This window comes from Hetaerina americana, unplaced genomic scaffold (assembly GCF_022747635.1).
Source record: "Hetaerina americana unplaced genomic scaffold, ioHetAmer1.1.p SCAF_32, whole genome shotgun sequence".
Taxonomy (NCBI): Eukaryota; Metazoa; Arthropoda; class Insecta; order Odonata; family Calopterygidae; genus Hetaerina; species Hetaerina americana.
Window position 1 is genome coordinate 1,331,440 of NW_027286897.1, and position 16,417 is coordinate 1,347,856.

At 35.4% G+C, this 16,417-nt stretch overlaps 1 protein-coding gene across 1 annotated transcript in view; it reads left to right on the forward strand.

Moving 5' to 3' along the window:
• Nucleotides 1-14,137, forward strand: part of Sema2a (Semaphorin 2a) — a 1,147,864-nt gene extending 1,133,727 nt beyond the window's left edge. The window contains exons 7-15 of the mRNA XM_071589072.1: nucleotides 6,910-7,140; nucleotides 7,736-7,972; nucleotides 8,401-8,577; nucleotides 8,739-8,863; nucleotides 8,947-9,098; nucleotides 9,222-9,413; nucleotides 10,686-10,929; nucleotides 11,108-11,194; nucleotides 12,142-14,137. Coding sequence (XP_071445173.1) covers nucleotides 6,910-7,140; nucleotides 7,736-7,972; nucleotides 8,401-8,577; nucleotides 8,739-8,863; nucleotides 8,947-9,098; nucleotides 9,222-9,413; nucleotides 10,686-10,929; nucleotides 11,108-11,182 — 1,433 coding nt within the window. The 3' untranslated portion in view covers nucleotides 11,183-11,194; nucleotides 12,142-14,137. The remainder of the gene's footprint in view (nucleotides 1-6,909; nucleotides 7,141-7,735; nucleotides 7,973-8,400; nucleotides 8,578-8,738; nucleotides 8,864-8,946; nucleotides 9,099-9,221; nucleotides 9,414-10,685; nucleotides 10,930-11,107; nucleotides 11,195-12,141) is intronic.
• Nucleotides 14,138-16,417: the final 2,280 nt, after the last annotated feature.

A 16,417-nucleotide genomic window follows, 5' to 3' on the forward strand; every position in this document is an offset into this window, starting at 1 on the left:
ATGGGACAAGGAGACATGCGAAAGGGAAAACGTACGGTGAGTGCGCAGGCAATACTCCCCAGCGGATGGTGTTGTTCTTGAAAGAAGGTAATGGGGAGTGTTTGTTCTCAAGGGTCCGCCAATATTTTGCAGCTGCCGCCACGGGATATATCCTCCCTTCCCTCTTTCTCTCTCCATTCCCTCCCGAGCGAACCCGCATTTGCGCCCCCGCCCGCCTCTCCCGCCGATTTCCCATCTCTCGGCTTTCCTCGCCCCATTCCGCGCCTCATCAGTCCCTTCCCTCTTCGCTCCCTTCGCCCCGCCCCTCCTGTGTCGAATCCTCCCGCCTACTCCGTGTCTCCAAGGTTTTCATCTCTCCCTTCACTCTCTACCGTTAAGCGGCTCCTTCCCAAGATTTTCTGCGCTCTGGGCACGCTAAAAGCTTTTCGGCCAAATGAAACAGATTCAGAGAAGAGCTCCACAGACCACGAATTAGATGGAAAGTTTCATTTAGCATTAATATTTTCAATAAAATACAACTTATTTCGAACGAAAGTTACCAAATTTTTGCTCACTTGTGTCACTCAAACGGGTTTTATTGCAGGTTATAATTAAATGTAACTCCCTGGATCGTCGTGGATATTTGGCGCAATAGCCGTTTATATAAGTTTTGAACTACAACCAGAAGTTCCGAGCCAAAAGGATTACAGATTGCGACTTGAAATATGCCACCAGTACCTTCGATTTGTCATCCCCTTCCACAAACTAATTTTCTATCTCCCATTAAGAAAATTAAATATTTTTTTAGAAAAATGTGAAAATTCAACTAAAATGCTCGGTTCATTGTGGGTTTTATGTATCTTTTGACAATCGTGTATCATATTTAACCTGAATATGACGATCTGCCCGTCGAAATGTCAAACCACACACACAAAAACACACTGAGCGCGCGCACACACACATACGAATATATATACACGCACACATATACATATTAATAATATATATATATATATATATATATATATATATATATATATATATACACACACACACATCTCTACATACATATCTAAATACGGGAGTCTGCCCCTTACCAAAAATATTTTACCTCGTAATTTTGTAAAAATTGATTTGGCACTACAATTTCTATATTTATTGTACACAAAATCACGAAAATTCCTTGGAAATTTCAAATTTCTTTAATACAAAAATACAATTGACAAAGCACCATTTGAAGGAGTGATTAGGGCTTACTTAATACCGTAAGTCCAACTGACGATACCTATTTAATTCATCAATATGTAATTTTTGAAGAGTATAATAACCGCATGCACCTATAATTAAACCAGTAAAATCCTTGCTTTAAGCGGCCCGAGCTTCGCCACCATGTCGCTCCTTAAAAGTAAACATGGGTCTCGTGAGATCATCCTCCCATTTTCCAACCTCCCGTGCCCTCCACGCCGTCTTTCATCCGGAGCTCTCTCCCGAGGGAACTCGAGATGACATTCGGCAGCGCAATTGAGGGAAGGATTCCGAGGAGTCGAGTTTTATGGGAGGCTTGAGAGTCCTCCCGAAAATCTAGCCATATCCCGAGCGGGTATACCCCTCCCACCACCCCGCCTTTCCACCCACTTCCCTCTTTCACTTCCATCTCACCCTACCCAGCGAAACCTTAAGCTTATCTCCGTCGGTACAGGCGAGTAGTTTGGACGGTAAATTCTAATGTTATAGTGAGTGGGTCATAGGGCAGGGGCGCCGTGACTTCGTTATGTCACCCGCTCAAGTCCCCCAAATCACTTATGCCCCTTTCCAGCTCTGCCTCGTTCCTGACGATGCTCCGCGGTCTCCTGGATCACTTTTGGGGACGATTAATTTTTAGTTACCCTATGGAGTTATGCTTAATGTTTCACCGTGAATTTATGCAAAACATGTGGATTATTTTTTTACGTTGCCTTCTTTCTCGGTGCGTGGGGTTCAAGATGAATGTAGATGACGGAAGACGTTTCATTGCGCGGCAGGATTCAAAATCGTCCATCTGTGATAAAATAATGAAAATAATAACTAATAGCTTCAATTATGAATCAAAAATGAATAATTCTTGAAGAGTCATCAAGAATGGATTAAATAACTACAGTTAATTTCCGTAAAATATCCCCAAAGAAATCATGAGGACTTTTTTAATTACTAGTATTTGGTAATGAGAAATAGAAATCAATCCGGGTTCAATTTATGTATTTTAATCTGTTCGTGTTTTTTAACCAATTAAATTCATGAATACTTCTGAAATATATATAATATATAAGGTAAGTTTAGGTTCTTTGCATTATTTCATAGCTTTGTTAAGTAGCACGGAAGAAGAGTGTCGTTATGTGAATAATAATCTAGGGCCTCAAACAGTGTCACTACCGTACATAAATCAGTCGGTGTACATTCATCTAAGGAACCTACCTTGGAATGTAAAATAATTTGAGCAGAGAATTTGTGTAAAGAAAGTATGGAAATTTGTACTCCCAAATTTCAAGAAGTGTTTTTCCGAATATTTTTTCATAATCTAAAAGTTGGTCAGATCCAGCATTCCCAGTTGTATAGTCGAATAAGTATCCAACTCAAAGAATAAATGTATTCATCATGTTAAATAGCTGTATAATAGCTGTATATTGTATAACATAATAATTTACGACTTATGTTATATTGGAATTATGATTCATGTTGCTTATAGGTTTAATGAAATCAGTGGAGGTATCGCTACTTTATCAGTTTTTGTCAATATGATATGAACCCTTTGTGTATCTATTATTTAATTGTAATCCATCATAGTAAATGAGGCCAGTACATCCCTCGGTTCTTTTTCGACCTGTGCACTACGTATTATTTTTGTTAAAATATCTATTTAATATGCCCCTTTGAGATATGAATGGAAACCATCTCCAAAAGCCACTTGCTATTTGGGAGCTAAGATACAAAATTCAACTTTGTGGTGAAATCCCATCCTTCTTCTATCTCTGGTGTGGGCATCTAAATAGATAACTATATTTGCTTTCTGAATCGATACGTTCAATGAATTGAGACTTCGGAGAAAATACGATGGAGATATTAACCTCTCAACCTGACCGCCATCTTTGCTTCTCTTTTTCTGTACATATCTTTCACCGGAAGCTTAATCTTTCGCTACTTTCTTGTGTCTCGGATATCGAATGAGTCCCACTCCTACTCCTCTTATTTTCCGAACTCCTCATCACACTATCATTGGAGTCCTAGGACACCCTTAGGAATCAATTTCATCTGTCTACTATCACGTCTCACAAGCTCTCGCGTACCCGTGGCGTCATCACTTCCGTCCAACCTGGAGGAGATCGCTTAATGAATAGACTTTACAGTTTTTAGTCTATTGTTACTTTTTTACGTCTATTTGTGTAATCCTTCGTCCGTCCATTTCCTTAATCATCAAAACCTCATCTCTGACAATAATTTTCTAATGCAATTACGATACACTTATTCAAATCCTCCGTATAATATATGTATAGTGCGGCGAGATGTCATTCATATATGCCTACGTTTGCCAATAATTATGATTCCTTTTCCTAATTTTCCATGTGGGAACTGCGCAACATTTTTCCTCAATTACTTTCTTTGCATAATTTGAGCCATTACGAGCCATTATTGGAATAGTAAACATTGCGTAATTAGTGAAATGAAGGTGCCGCTAATTTTACTATATTTCCTGGTTTAAAATACAAATAATTTTTTTTATTTTCAACGTCCTGTTATTTGTATCATGTGTGTACTACTGCGAATATTCGTAGTTTAATTAGAACTATGGTGGTAAAATATTTCTATTTGACCGAAATTAAATCGTGCTGACTGCTATTACAACCCCTCTCCCGTATGGAGGATCTCATTTGCTTTCCGTTTCCCTTCATGCCCCTCCCACTTCCTCACATTCTAACCCCCTTCAAAATCCTACGGAGCAGTTTAATTTCGTCGTATCCGAGTTTGCAGCCACTTGACTTGGGCCCCTCGCGCTTATCTTTGGCTGGCTGAGCACCCGTTGCTTTTACTTCGTATCCCCTATCTACTCCTCTCAATTTCTCTTACTTCATTATGGACCTTTTATCATCCAATCAATAGTATTTTTTCCTTATCTTCATGTGAATTTTGTTGTTTTTTTCCTTTTGAGTGTTTCAAGAATTTAGCGACCTCATTCAGTAATAAACATCCTAATGTCAAAAGTTACTTTTGCAATTAAGATGGCAATGGACAGTATAAACATATTTAAGGCCATAGAAATGAAAAGGGAATGGATGGCCTCCTATATTAAGATCTGACCTCGCCAGTGGAAACCCCCTCGATCGCCCAAGAAAAAGTCCCCTCTCAAAGAAAAAATTTAGTCTTCATAATCTAATAACTTTACGATCAATCATTACTTAAAATGAATATGCCATAGCTCTCAAAGAACAAGAATCATTTTTCTGATTCCTTGAAAAATTATGCAATAGTCTATAGCTAAAACATCAAATTGTTTGATTTCATACTATTGTATATAACTGCGTGAAAACTGGTCTAATGTTACATCTTCCAATGATATCTTAAAATTGTGCTCACAAAACTTCCTTCTCCAATGTCTCAAACTGCCTTGTCCGCTTCTTCCCCTTCCTTCTCTTCACTCAGTTTCCCTCTTTTTTGCTGCTTCCTTTTTCGTTCTACTTATGCAGCTTCTCTGCACCCCCTTCCTATCTCTCTTGATCCTCTTAATATCTTCTCTCCTAATTTACTTGCCAGTGCTCGGTGGGCACAATTGAAATTTTCTTTCACCTCATATCTAAATAATTCCATTCGTCTGTTTTGTCCCGTCTATTTTCGTTGGCAACATCAAAGAAATAAAGTGATAGAGCCCCTCATCCAAACCTAACGGCAATTCTCAACCCTCCGTCCTCTCTCTCAGCGTCATCCCCCGCTCGCTTCCTCCCACCCAATTCTGTACAAACCCCCCCGCTATCGTTAACCACCCTGTCCAGAATTCCGCAGCTTCCTGTACCTCGGGGGCAGCACTTCATAAACATGCCCAATCTTCTACCCGCCTCCCCCACTCTGCACTCCCTCGGGGAAAAAATCACTCGTCGTCCTCCAATCGCCTCAGGCCGCCGCCATATCCCTCCCCGACCACACCCACGCTCCTCACCCTTCCCTCCCAATAAACTTCTCTTCACCTCACCCCTTCGGCGAAGAAAAACCTCACATTGGCCACCCTCCCACACCCTAATTCCAGGGTACGGTCGGCCTAATGCGCGCACCGCAGGGTCCTGCCCAACAGCCTCTAGCCGACTGCACCACGGTGCCATTTGCATAATTGTCACGGCAGAAAAGTCGTCCACGTGTATGAATATTTAATAGCCTTTAGTTTCCGTGCGGAGGGCACTTCTTTGCCCCTTCCCCTCTCCCAATCCCCTCCGGATCTTTCCCCCTCGCACTCTGTTCTCCCCCTCTAACACTGCCCCAACCCCCACTCCTCCCTATCAACGCGATGACCGCATCCTCAGCAACCTTCCAGCACCCTCCAACCCCCTCCCCCACAACCAAAGCCCCGTCTCCTAATGAAGCTAATTTCGAGTGGCCGCTGCCGTAAGGAGGTGTGCCTCTACCCTTCCATCCCTTCTCTCCCTCCCTCAATAACCCGCCGCGATCCTCGAAGCCGACATCGTGCGCCCATTTAATGCACGAGCATTGAAATTCCTTTCAGTCAAGAAAGGCCGCACGGGGTGGCCGGGAAGATGTCGTCACGCATTTAGAACTAAAAGGTGAAGTGCGTTTCCTGGTGAACTGCTGGTTTAAACGGAGGCATTTTCATCAAATGCCTGGCATCCCACAGACGCTTTGCGTCCAGTTAGACAATTTTCGTGCGTGCTTTTAGAGGCAACTATAGGTGGAAATGCTTAGTTAGAGCCCATACTTGGCAGATACAAAGTCAATATTCTTTCAAGTCCTGGGAATATTTGATTTATTTGTCATATCCTACTGAGCTTTAAGGCAGAGAGAGATTGGCAGATCGTTCTTTCCAGAAGAATCCATGTCTATAAAGGTTCCAACGTGAGGTTTTTGCTGTATTAGCAATGATAAGAGATACTTCGACATTTTCTCTATGTTGTAATGGAGTTTTAATATGCTCTGACCGAGGAGGTCATTGGACCCATAACTTCAACCTAGTCAAACTCATTTCAACATTACAAAATAACATCCACACAAAGAGTGGAATTGGAATGGTAAATCTAGACAGCATATGAGGATGAACCTTCAAGTTAGCTGTCAAGCACTGCTTGGATCATCCATTCATGCTTTTTTAAATATGCCATTATTTTCAGGGTCACAGTTTTTCTCCCTGAAAATTTTAAAAACTGTATAGATTTGCTATGGTCTACAGTTGACAAAAGCTATATACATATAGGTTAAATCAAAGATTGCTGCAGACTAATTTGTGCCAAATATTCTTGTTATAATGTACCATTCTGCTCTTCAGTGTAAAATTTAAATTCTTCTGTTGAAATTATTTTTCTGAAACTCAGGAAATGTTATCAGTATAGCCTATTTGATTTACTCAAAGTGTACTACTATGGTAATTGATTGTTGGTAACACAATTTAAGCCTGTAATGTGGGTGAATTCCCTCTCTTCATTCATAATTAGAAAATAGAAAAAGGGCATAATTTTAAATCAGTAATGTAATTAGCTGCTATATAATTACATAATTAAATGTGCTATATGAATCCAGATTCATACCAATACCGTAGCTCTGGTAGTATTAAATTGTGATAAGCTTGGGATTTTAATTAATTAGCTATTCATTTGAAAATCATTTTTGTTGTCAAATTATTATTCTAGTAACATGCAAATAAACTTTTTAAGTTCTACATTTTTATTTTTCAATTTATTTCAGAACCTGATTTCGTTGGTTCCTACGACATTGGTGAATATGTGCTCTTCTTCTTCCGTGAGACTGCAGTGGAATACATCAACTGTGGCAAAAGTGTATATTCTAGAGTGGCACGTGTTTGCAAGAGGGACACAGGAGGAAAAAATATTTTGAGTCAGAATTGGGCAACATACCTAAAAGCAAGACTGAACTGCTCTATTCCTGGAGAGTTCCCATTCTACTTCAATGAAATTCGTGAGTAAAAAAATATTTGGAATGTTTTGCACCATTAAAATTCATTTAAGAAAATTAATGAAATTAATGACAAAATTGTTCTTCTTGGTCTAAATATATGTATCTTTTTATAATTCCCTTATAATTATTATAATTGACACTACTTTTTAATATTTAAATTTGTAAATACATATGTGAGAATACAATTTTTCACTCAGATATAAATCACTATATAGTTATTTTAACTCTAAGAAACACTTATAAAACTGGGCAAATTAGTTCTTACATTGACAACCCTCCTGGGAGGACTAATGTAGGCAAAAATGAATTACATTACTTCCACTTCCTAGCTCAGACAAAATGTTTTGTATTGCCAAAGTAATATTCTACTTATGGGATGGTTTGGTTTACTCTGTCTAACTATTTTCTTTATAATTTTTTTCCTACCAAAAAACAATTGCTTGCTGTTGTTTTTCGCTCTATACAATATCTATCAGTTTTAGATTCATTTTAAATATATTTTAAATCAAACTTGGATCCTTAGATTAATCTATAAAAGTAATATGTTCATTCCAAGGAATAATATCTGTTCTTTACTTTCATGAAATGACTGCAGAGAGCATTTATAAAGTGCCAGGAGATGATACCACCTTCTATGGTACTTTCATTACATCAACTAATGGGCTTATGGGGTCAGCAATATGTTCTTTCTCAATTGATGCTATCCAAGAAGCATTTGCTGGAAAATTTAAAGAACAAGCCACAAGTAGTTCTGCTTGGTTGCCAGTCCTTTCAAACCGTGTCCCTGAACCAAGACCAGGCCAATGTGTTAATGACACAGAAACCCTACCAGGTGAGTGATTCTATGCGTGCATCATTCAATAATACATGTCATGCAAAAAGTATTAATTTTTAGATAAGATTAAACAATAAAATAAATAATATTATAATACAATCAAACAGTGATACCGTGTTCATTTCTAATTCAGGTGCTACAGATATCATTAAACCCAACTTTATCCTCAAAGTTCATGACAAACTGGTCTGGGGCTAGTAATTATTTAGAAAAAAGGACTAAAAAATTAAATTAATTCAAATGATACAAGTTGCAAAAATATCAAGAATGTTCAAAGATTTTAAAATTTGATCAATTGGATACTTCACATAATTCATTTTCATACTTGTATTTTCCATTTCCAAAAATAATAATCTAAAATGGTAATATCCTTACTTTAACATTCATTTTCATTATTTTAATAAAACTATTGTTTTAAATTTCAGATACAGTCCTAAATTTCATTAGGTCTCATCCTTTGATGGATGAAGCTGTTTCACATGAAAATTCTAAACCTATATATTACAAGAGAGATGTGCTGTTTACTCACCTTGTGGTTGATAAATTGAAAATTAGTATATATGGAAGAGAGTTGGACTACACAGTGTATTATGCAGGATCCAGTAAGTAATTTCTGTTTACCTTATTGCACTTAAGTATTACTCTTTGATATTTTAAATAATGAATCAAAAGCTGCAATGAAAAACTCCAATTTGGCTGATAATTATACTATAGCTGTCCTTTTTTGACAAATAATTATTAATAAACCATTTTTTTTTTCCAGATACAGGAAAAGTATACAAAATTGTTCAATGGTTTGATGCAAAAGGAGAATCTCATTCAAGATTGCTGGATGTATTTGATGTTACCCTTGATGAACCAATTAGAGTTATGACAATATCAGATCAGGTATGAAGTTATTATAATTAACATTTTTTCCGAGTTATTTCTTAATCTTCTTGTATATTTGCTAATGTCTTTATTTTCTCCAGCACAAATCTTTGTATGTTGCCTCTGATAATCGTATACGTCAAATTGACTTGGTGATGTGCAATAGAAGATACGACAATTGCTTAAGATGTGGCCATGATCCATACTGTGGATGGGACAAAGATTCTAATTCCTGCAAGCCATATATTCCAGGGTAAGTCAACAAAGTTATTTAATTGTGTTTTTCACATGTCAATTAGGAGTAACTGCAATTGAACATTAAATGCATGATTGAAATGTACATATATTAATGTTTACCATAATTGATCTCTTAAAGTTACCTGCAAGATGTTGCAAACACTACACATAGTATGTGTGACAGCTCTGCAATGAAGAAGAGAATGGTTGTAACATGGGGCCAAAGTATTCATCTAGGCTGCTTTTTGAAAATGCCTGAAGTACTAGCCAATCAGCATGTTATTTGGTATCATCACTCAAAAGACAAAGGACGTTCCCAAGTAATTTACAAGTATGTACATTTTATATTTTCACTGAAGATATTCTTAGAATTCCAGATTTATTTTATTTTTACAGCTATTTAGACAGTGCACAGAATCCAGGCATTTTTGGTCCAATTGAAAATATGAATTATAGTACAAAAGAATGAATGCTGAACTTTTTCACATTTCAGTGAAATGATATTTTATTTTTAAAAGTTTGTTTCTCTAAATTATCCACTTTCATGGTGATTTTTAGCTTTCATTGTATAAAATTAGTAATGCTCTTATTTTTTCTGATATGCGTCAAAATACAAGAGTAGGCAAAGGCACTATTGAGTTTACTTCCTTTGATGAGAAGTATTTAGTTAGTCATGGACTTTTATCCACTGTTGCCAGGAAATTTTGAGTTTGGTATTCAAATTTACATTTAAAATATAAATAGATTGTAAAAATCAACCAGGATTTTTACATGATCACTAGTAATTTCCTAATCAAATCAAAACTCTTATATTATATCATATCGTGTTTCTAAACAGTCCATGGCAAATATTTCAATTCAACAAAGAGACGTGACCATTTGTTACATATTTCATGTTGAAGATTCTGCTTTATTTTTTTGGTTCAACTCTTAAAGGAAATACCAAAATTCTTTAAAATTTCTATGGGCTGAATCCAAATATTTGTCCTATTCAATTTAATGGGATTTTGGAGATAGCTGTTGCTAATCTTGCCATTTTTCAAGATTCATTATGTGCTCTGAGGGCATAAAGTACTACCCTTAATTCTGATTTATGTTCATATTTTCTTTACACATGTAATATTTGAGTAAGTGTTGTTGGGTTGTTTAATTTAAAGCTTTTTTTAACTCCAGACTTCATTCTTTAATTTGACTACTTAATCATTCATGAACCCCATAGGAATTAATATCCAGTTAATTGTTGAATGAATGATTGTGATTAAATTAAGTTAACCTTTTTAATGATATTATACCTTTGTGATTTCAGAAGGTAAATCTTTTCATCGAACCTAAAAACTTTCATCACTTAATTATGTATAATTTTTAAATGCGCAGATTAATTTTCACTGACGTTGTTATCTGTTAACTCCTCAATTCTTTTTTTTTAACTCTATTGCCTTTAATATAATTATTAGGTGTATTTAGATATGTGTTCAAACCAACCAAAGAGATCAATTCATATATTTACCAAAAGAAGAAAGTTCTAATAGGCATTAATAACAGCAAGTATAAAATAACATGAAGAGTTATTATTTCCCTTATATATATGTTTATTCATTTATAGGCCGGGGAAATACATTGAAACCTCTGAACGGGGTTTGGTTGTAGTTGGAATAACTGAAGCTGATGGAGGAAGATATGACTGTTGGGTTGGAGGTCAACTCCTCTGCAGCCATAATGTTACTGTAGATGCCCACCGCTGCAGTGCTCCAACTAAATCGCATGACTATCAGAGAGTTTACTCTGACTGGTGTCATGAGTTTGAAAAATACAAAGCAGCCATGAAGACGTGGGAGAGAAAGAAAACTGTAAGATGATTATTGATATGAGTATGACCAAGTTCAATTTTTGTATATCATATCATTTATAGCCAACCTTATGCATGTTGCCTCTGTATTAGAATATGTGCATGCTCATAGAATTAATTTGCCTTAAATTTGATTCCTGCAATTCCTTTGTACTTACATATTCTATTTTTTACTTTAGCAATGCAGTAACAACAGAGAAAACAACAGCCTACAAGCATCTCATCCCTTGCGCATCCATGGAAATGACTCATAACCCAATAAATTGGTAAGAAACTTTTACTTAATAATAATTTATACTGCTGGGATGGAAAATTTATTGGGTAAGCAAAATCTCTCGGTATTCTGTATCCTCAAGTCTATTTCTCAAATTATATCAGCATCAGGCTGTTTAGAATGGATTCAAGCAATATTCAAGTGAATTCACCACAGTAAAGATTAAAGACTAACTAAAGATAGTATAAATAGGCCATTTGCAATACAGCAATAAAAATGGAGCCTATGGTAAATTTAAGAAGGACAAAGAATATGCTGAACTGTGCCAAAAATAAATTGCATGAATATTTTTAGTTAAAGTTATTAAACTGAATTCCAAGTTTGTCAGTCTGAGTCATTCACTACCCACTTAATTCACTATTATCTGAAAAATGCATGAATAGGCTTATGTAATTTTTGCACATTTATCCTGAAAATGAAAATTTATTAAGGAAGAATAAATTAATTGTCTTTTTGGAATAAGCCAATGTCATTTGGAAAATTGATTATGAATTACATTAATAAATATTATTACATTTAACATTAGTATCTTATTTAAATTGCATGTTTTTATCCGTGGAGCGAGAGGTGTGGCACACACGTGCAAGAATGAAAAATCATTGGAATATTTCACTCAATGAGGGATAGTACAGCCAAGTATGAAATAGTTTTTGGGGAAACTGAATTGTACTTGTTCTCAACCCTGAATCAATATTATAATCAAAAAGACTTGCAATTTCCAATGATTTCTGGAATTTTTTCTTGTAACAATAGTTAATACTTTCAGATAAGTGATATTTTATGACTACCTTAAGGTCTTTTTAAGCATTCAGAATGAGAGAGCTATTATAATAGCAGATCACTGTACAGCATTTGGTCATCTTATCATCTTCTAAACAAAAATGCAGTCACAGTTTCTTGTCTTTTAACTCTTCTCTAATATCATGTTCCCCCTTATAGAACTGCTGTGAAGGCAATGGAGGCCATAATTCTGGCTATCTGTTTGACTTAACCAAGAGATGGACACCACCACCAATGAATTTTCCAAGTTGGTCAAGACAATGAGAGAAGTTCAGTTGCTCATTGAGAGCAGGAAAGAAGGCTCAGGGAAGTGACCACAATAGGAAGAACTGTCCACTTAAGTATCTCTTAAGTGCAACATAGTGGTAATGTCCTAAGTCATAAATAAAAATAATTTTTTAAACAAACTTTTAATTATTGAGTTAAGAAGGCAAGAAGAAAGAAAAATGCGGTGATATTATAAAATGAATAGGTGAGAATGTGAAAATTATGACTGCTCAAAGCTTTGTGTGTAAATAAATTTTCTACTCAGTTTAAAGCTATGCATGGTTGATCATGATCAATAGCCTGCAAATGAAAGAAGATTAAGCAAGTGACTAGCTTGTGTTCTTTGTGGCTGGTGCACTTTAATGAACTGCAGTTTTCCTTTCCTTAGGAAAACCCCTTCAGTTCATACTTGAACAAGAGAGCTATAATTAGGCATAAAGGAGACTTAGAAGTGAGTTACTATTCTTTTTAATTTCCTTGAGTCTTCATTCACTGTGTTATTAACCTGTGTCCAGAGCAACAATACACCAGTATTGAGGAGTTGTGTTTAAAGTACTAATGAAAATCTCAGACTATGTGATTGAAGTTTTTGCAGACTTTTAATGAGCAGAATTTATCTAAAATATTATGACTCTTACAAGATCTTGAATTTTGGTCACATTTTAGCCCAGTCTTCAAAATCATTTCTAATAGGATGCAGAAAAAAATGTATGGATGTGTCATCCATTTGTACTGAACAGAAGGCATAGGTAAATATAGAACCTAAATTTTATAGCATTGGCTCTCTTCAGTTCAAGAAGAATTAAGAAAACAATGCATACGGAAGATGCATGTTGTTGCCTTGATTTTATTACCATCAGTAATATGCAGTGTGATTTAAGATGCCTTTCATTGAAGTAGGGTTCAAGGTTGAAAGTGAAGATGATGGTTATTTAAAAATTTAGTTTCGTTAATTTTACATCTTAAGTGAAAAATTTTGTAGTTGTTTTTTTAACCATATCTAGGATAATATTTTTACCATTAAAATGTATATTTTTTGTTTCTGTTGATCATTCAATGTGAATTATATAAGCCATGCATTTGTATCCCTTAACATTTTGAGACACTAACTTTTTGCGTTAGTTTTCCTGTGCTAATTGATTTGAAGAGAAATTTGATTGTTTATGATATTTTACCAAGAGAAGTCAAGGAAAATATTTAACTCTTCAGGCAAAATAATGAAACTGATCAAGATATATTGGATAAATGCCATGAAGTTTTGCAAAATGTTTTAGACCAGAAGGAATATTTTATAACTGGTTTATATTGTCATATGAAGTCAAGTAGGTTTAATTTAATTATTAGACAATTGGGTCTTTGTTATTTGTGGCAAGTATATGTTCTAAAGTAGATTTTAGTTTAACTTTATTTTGTCAAAATAAAATTAATAACGGAACTTCATGTAATTAATTTTTGAATGAGCACCTTTCATGAAAATTTCATGGCTGATCTACCAAGAATTCCCTCATGTTCTATTTGGTCATATATAAAATAGCTGAGCAGAGCCCTCTTAAAATTTTAAGAGATAATATTTGCGGAGCATTCTTTAAGTGACAGTGTGTACTTTGAAGCAGCAAAGCTCATTATAGTCACACATACTGCATTGAATTATTTCAAGTTAAAGTTTATTTTCAAATTTTAGATGTTTTTAACAAGTCAACTGGCAAATTCATGCTGGTGGTAATCACTAAAATATTTTATGCCCAATGATGTATAAAAAGAAAATTCCTATGCTGAGATTTTTGTTAAGTTCTAACAGTTGTAAACAATTGACATTTTTGAAAAATTATGTACATTTTTAATTCTCAGCAAAACTTGCTGTAATGTATGTATATAGCTATGTGTTAATAAAGATTCCCTTGAAGATTTTTAATGCTACATATGTATTTTATTTTAATATTACTTAGAAATAGCAAGCACATCATTTCAAATGGGCCTCTCAAATCGGCATATTCAGTTTAAAATGACAATCTTGGCAATAGTTCAGCTATTGTCTATATATGTATAACTTACATTTTATCTATCATACAACAAGTATTTTCAAAGAAATATGTTGTTGTTGGTAATCTACCAACTAAGGTAAGTATCTGATGGAGACAGGCACAGGACCAATAGTGCAATGGGCACAGGCACAGGACCAATGGTACAATGATAATTCCCTTGCCTCTCCCACAAAACATAGCCTGAATTACTACACTCCCTACATCAAGCCCCCTTTTAATTCACTCTCCCTTTTAATATACCTCCTTCCTCCCTTTATTCCATCCAACATTCCTATCTGATTCCTATCCCTTCATCATTTCCCTATTATTATCCTTCCTATTAGTCTTCAACATCCCATTCCTAATCGAAATATTCTCCATCCACCTTTACTGCTTCATTTGTTTTCCTTTCTGTCCAGTTATCCTTTTCCATCCTTTTCAACATCCCTTCATCATGAATGGGCAAAATCTTCAGACCAAATTCCTCCCCATTGATTGCTGCGAATTAGTCCATAAAAATTCTTCATCCCACATTTTCTTAAACCTTTCCTTGCATACCCCATGGCCATACTTGATTTCAATTCCCTTAATGCCAATTCTATTTTGCCATCAAATAAACCTGGACCTAAGATAATCTTAAGAATGTCATATTCTCTATGCCTAAGCTTGCTTGCCCAATGTCTTTACCATACAGTTCTATATATTCCTTCCATCTCTCTTCAATCTGCTTTGTTTCAACTAATATTTTTCCTGACTCATCTTTGATCGCTATCACAAATTTTTGTTCCTTATTTCCTACAGTGCTTTAACCTTCTTGTATAACAAATTGATTTCACCCTTCCTCTGTAAATTTTTCATATCCTCACTATTCTGTTTCCCATCTCAGGTTTTAATAATATTGTATCAAAGTATTTGATCAATATGGTTTATATAATGAAATTTTTCTCATATTTAGTGCTATTCATTTTTTGTTTGGTATCATAAACATAATTACAAAAGCGATTGTTCGGGTAAAATTGACAAATGGGACTTTGCTACACAATATTTAATAAGTATTGAGGAAATTTGTACAATATTTGTATAAGATTTTACGTGTCTTCAAACAGTCAAACTTTGTGGGTAGAAGTTGATCGACTTTCTCCCAAGATTACAAACTACTACACTCGCTATTACTTGGTAATAAAGTTTTAAATTTTAAGGGTTAACTAATGGTACTGCAATTACAGCTGTAACCTGGTAACCAAAGAGAGTGAGTCTTTGGTGCAGAAGAAAGGTTTGGATGTGTGGAGCAATATTTTCTGATAATTTTATGGAGGAGAAATGCCAGGTATCAATGTTGGAGTAGGGAAGGAGGGGTGGAGGTTATTGATAAAATTTTTGAGGGAATTATTATTGAAATGTATTGTTATTGATGGAAATGTGAATACCAAAGAAAGTTTTTCCAGGGGGGGGGAGTGAAGAGGAAGAGGAGAGAGTAAAAATTATAGATGGCAAAAATGAAAGAGTTAAGGGATTCTGTATCATGTGTAGAAAATGTCATTATTGAATCAGAGCCACCCGTAAGTGGTTTTGGAGTATAATTTGAGAGGAATCTTCCCTCAAGATGACTGAGGTAGCGGTTGCCATAGGAAAGACTAATCTAAGGCCCATGGCCTTTTATTTGGAGAAAGGATTCATTGATTAAGGCGAAGGAATCATGGGTGGAAATGAAATGAAAAAAAGATTGATGGAAACTCATGTGTTAGAGATATACAAGTTTGGCTATTTTGAAAGGAAGTAACAGATGGAGGAGAGAAAATACTATTCCTTGATAAACACTAATTCAAGAGTAATAACTGTTCTGCATTTCTTGATAGAGATTCAAATTCACTCACTTCTCCTCCTGTAGGTAGAGATACAGTATTTAGAGTTTATATTGCAAGGTTAGAGAGCACTAAGGTACTTTAGTTATCCCCAACATACTGACTAGGGTTTGACCTTCATACTCCCCACCTTAATTGATGTTGAAAGTCAGCAGTTTGTGGCAATATAAATGGGATCAGACTTGGGAGAACAACTGTGCCTCATTGCCATCCATGCCTATGTCACTGCACCTTTGCATATTAAGTATTGAATGTCAAATATGACCACAGTGTCTCTAATCTTAC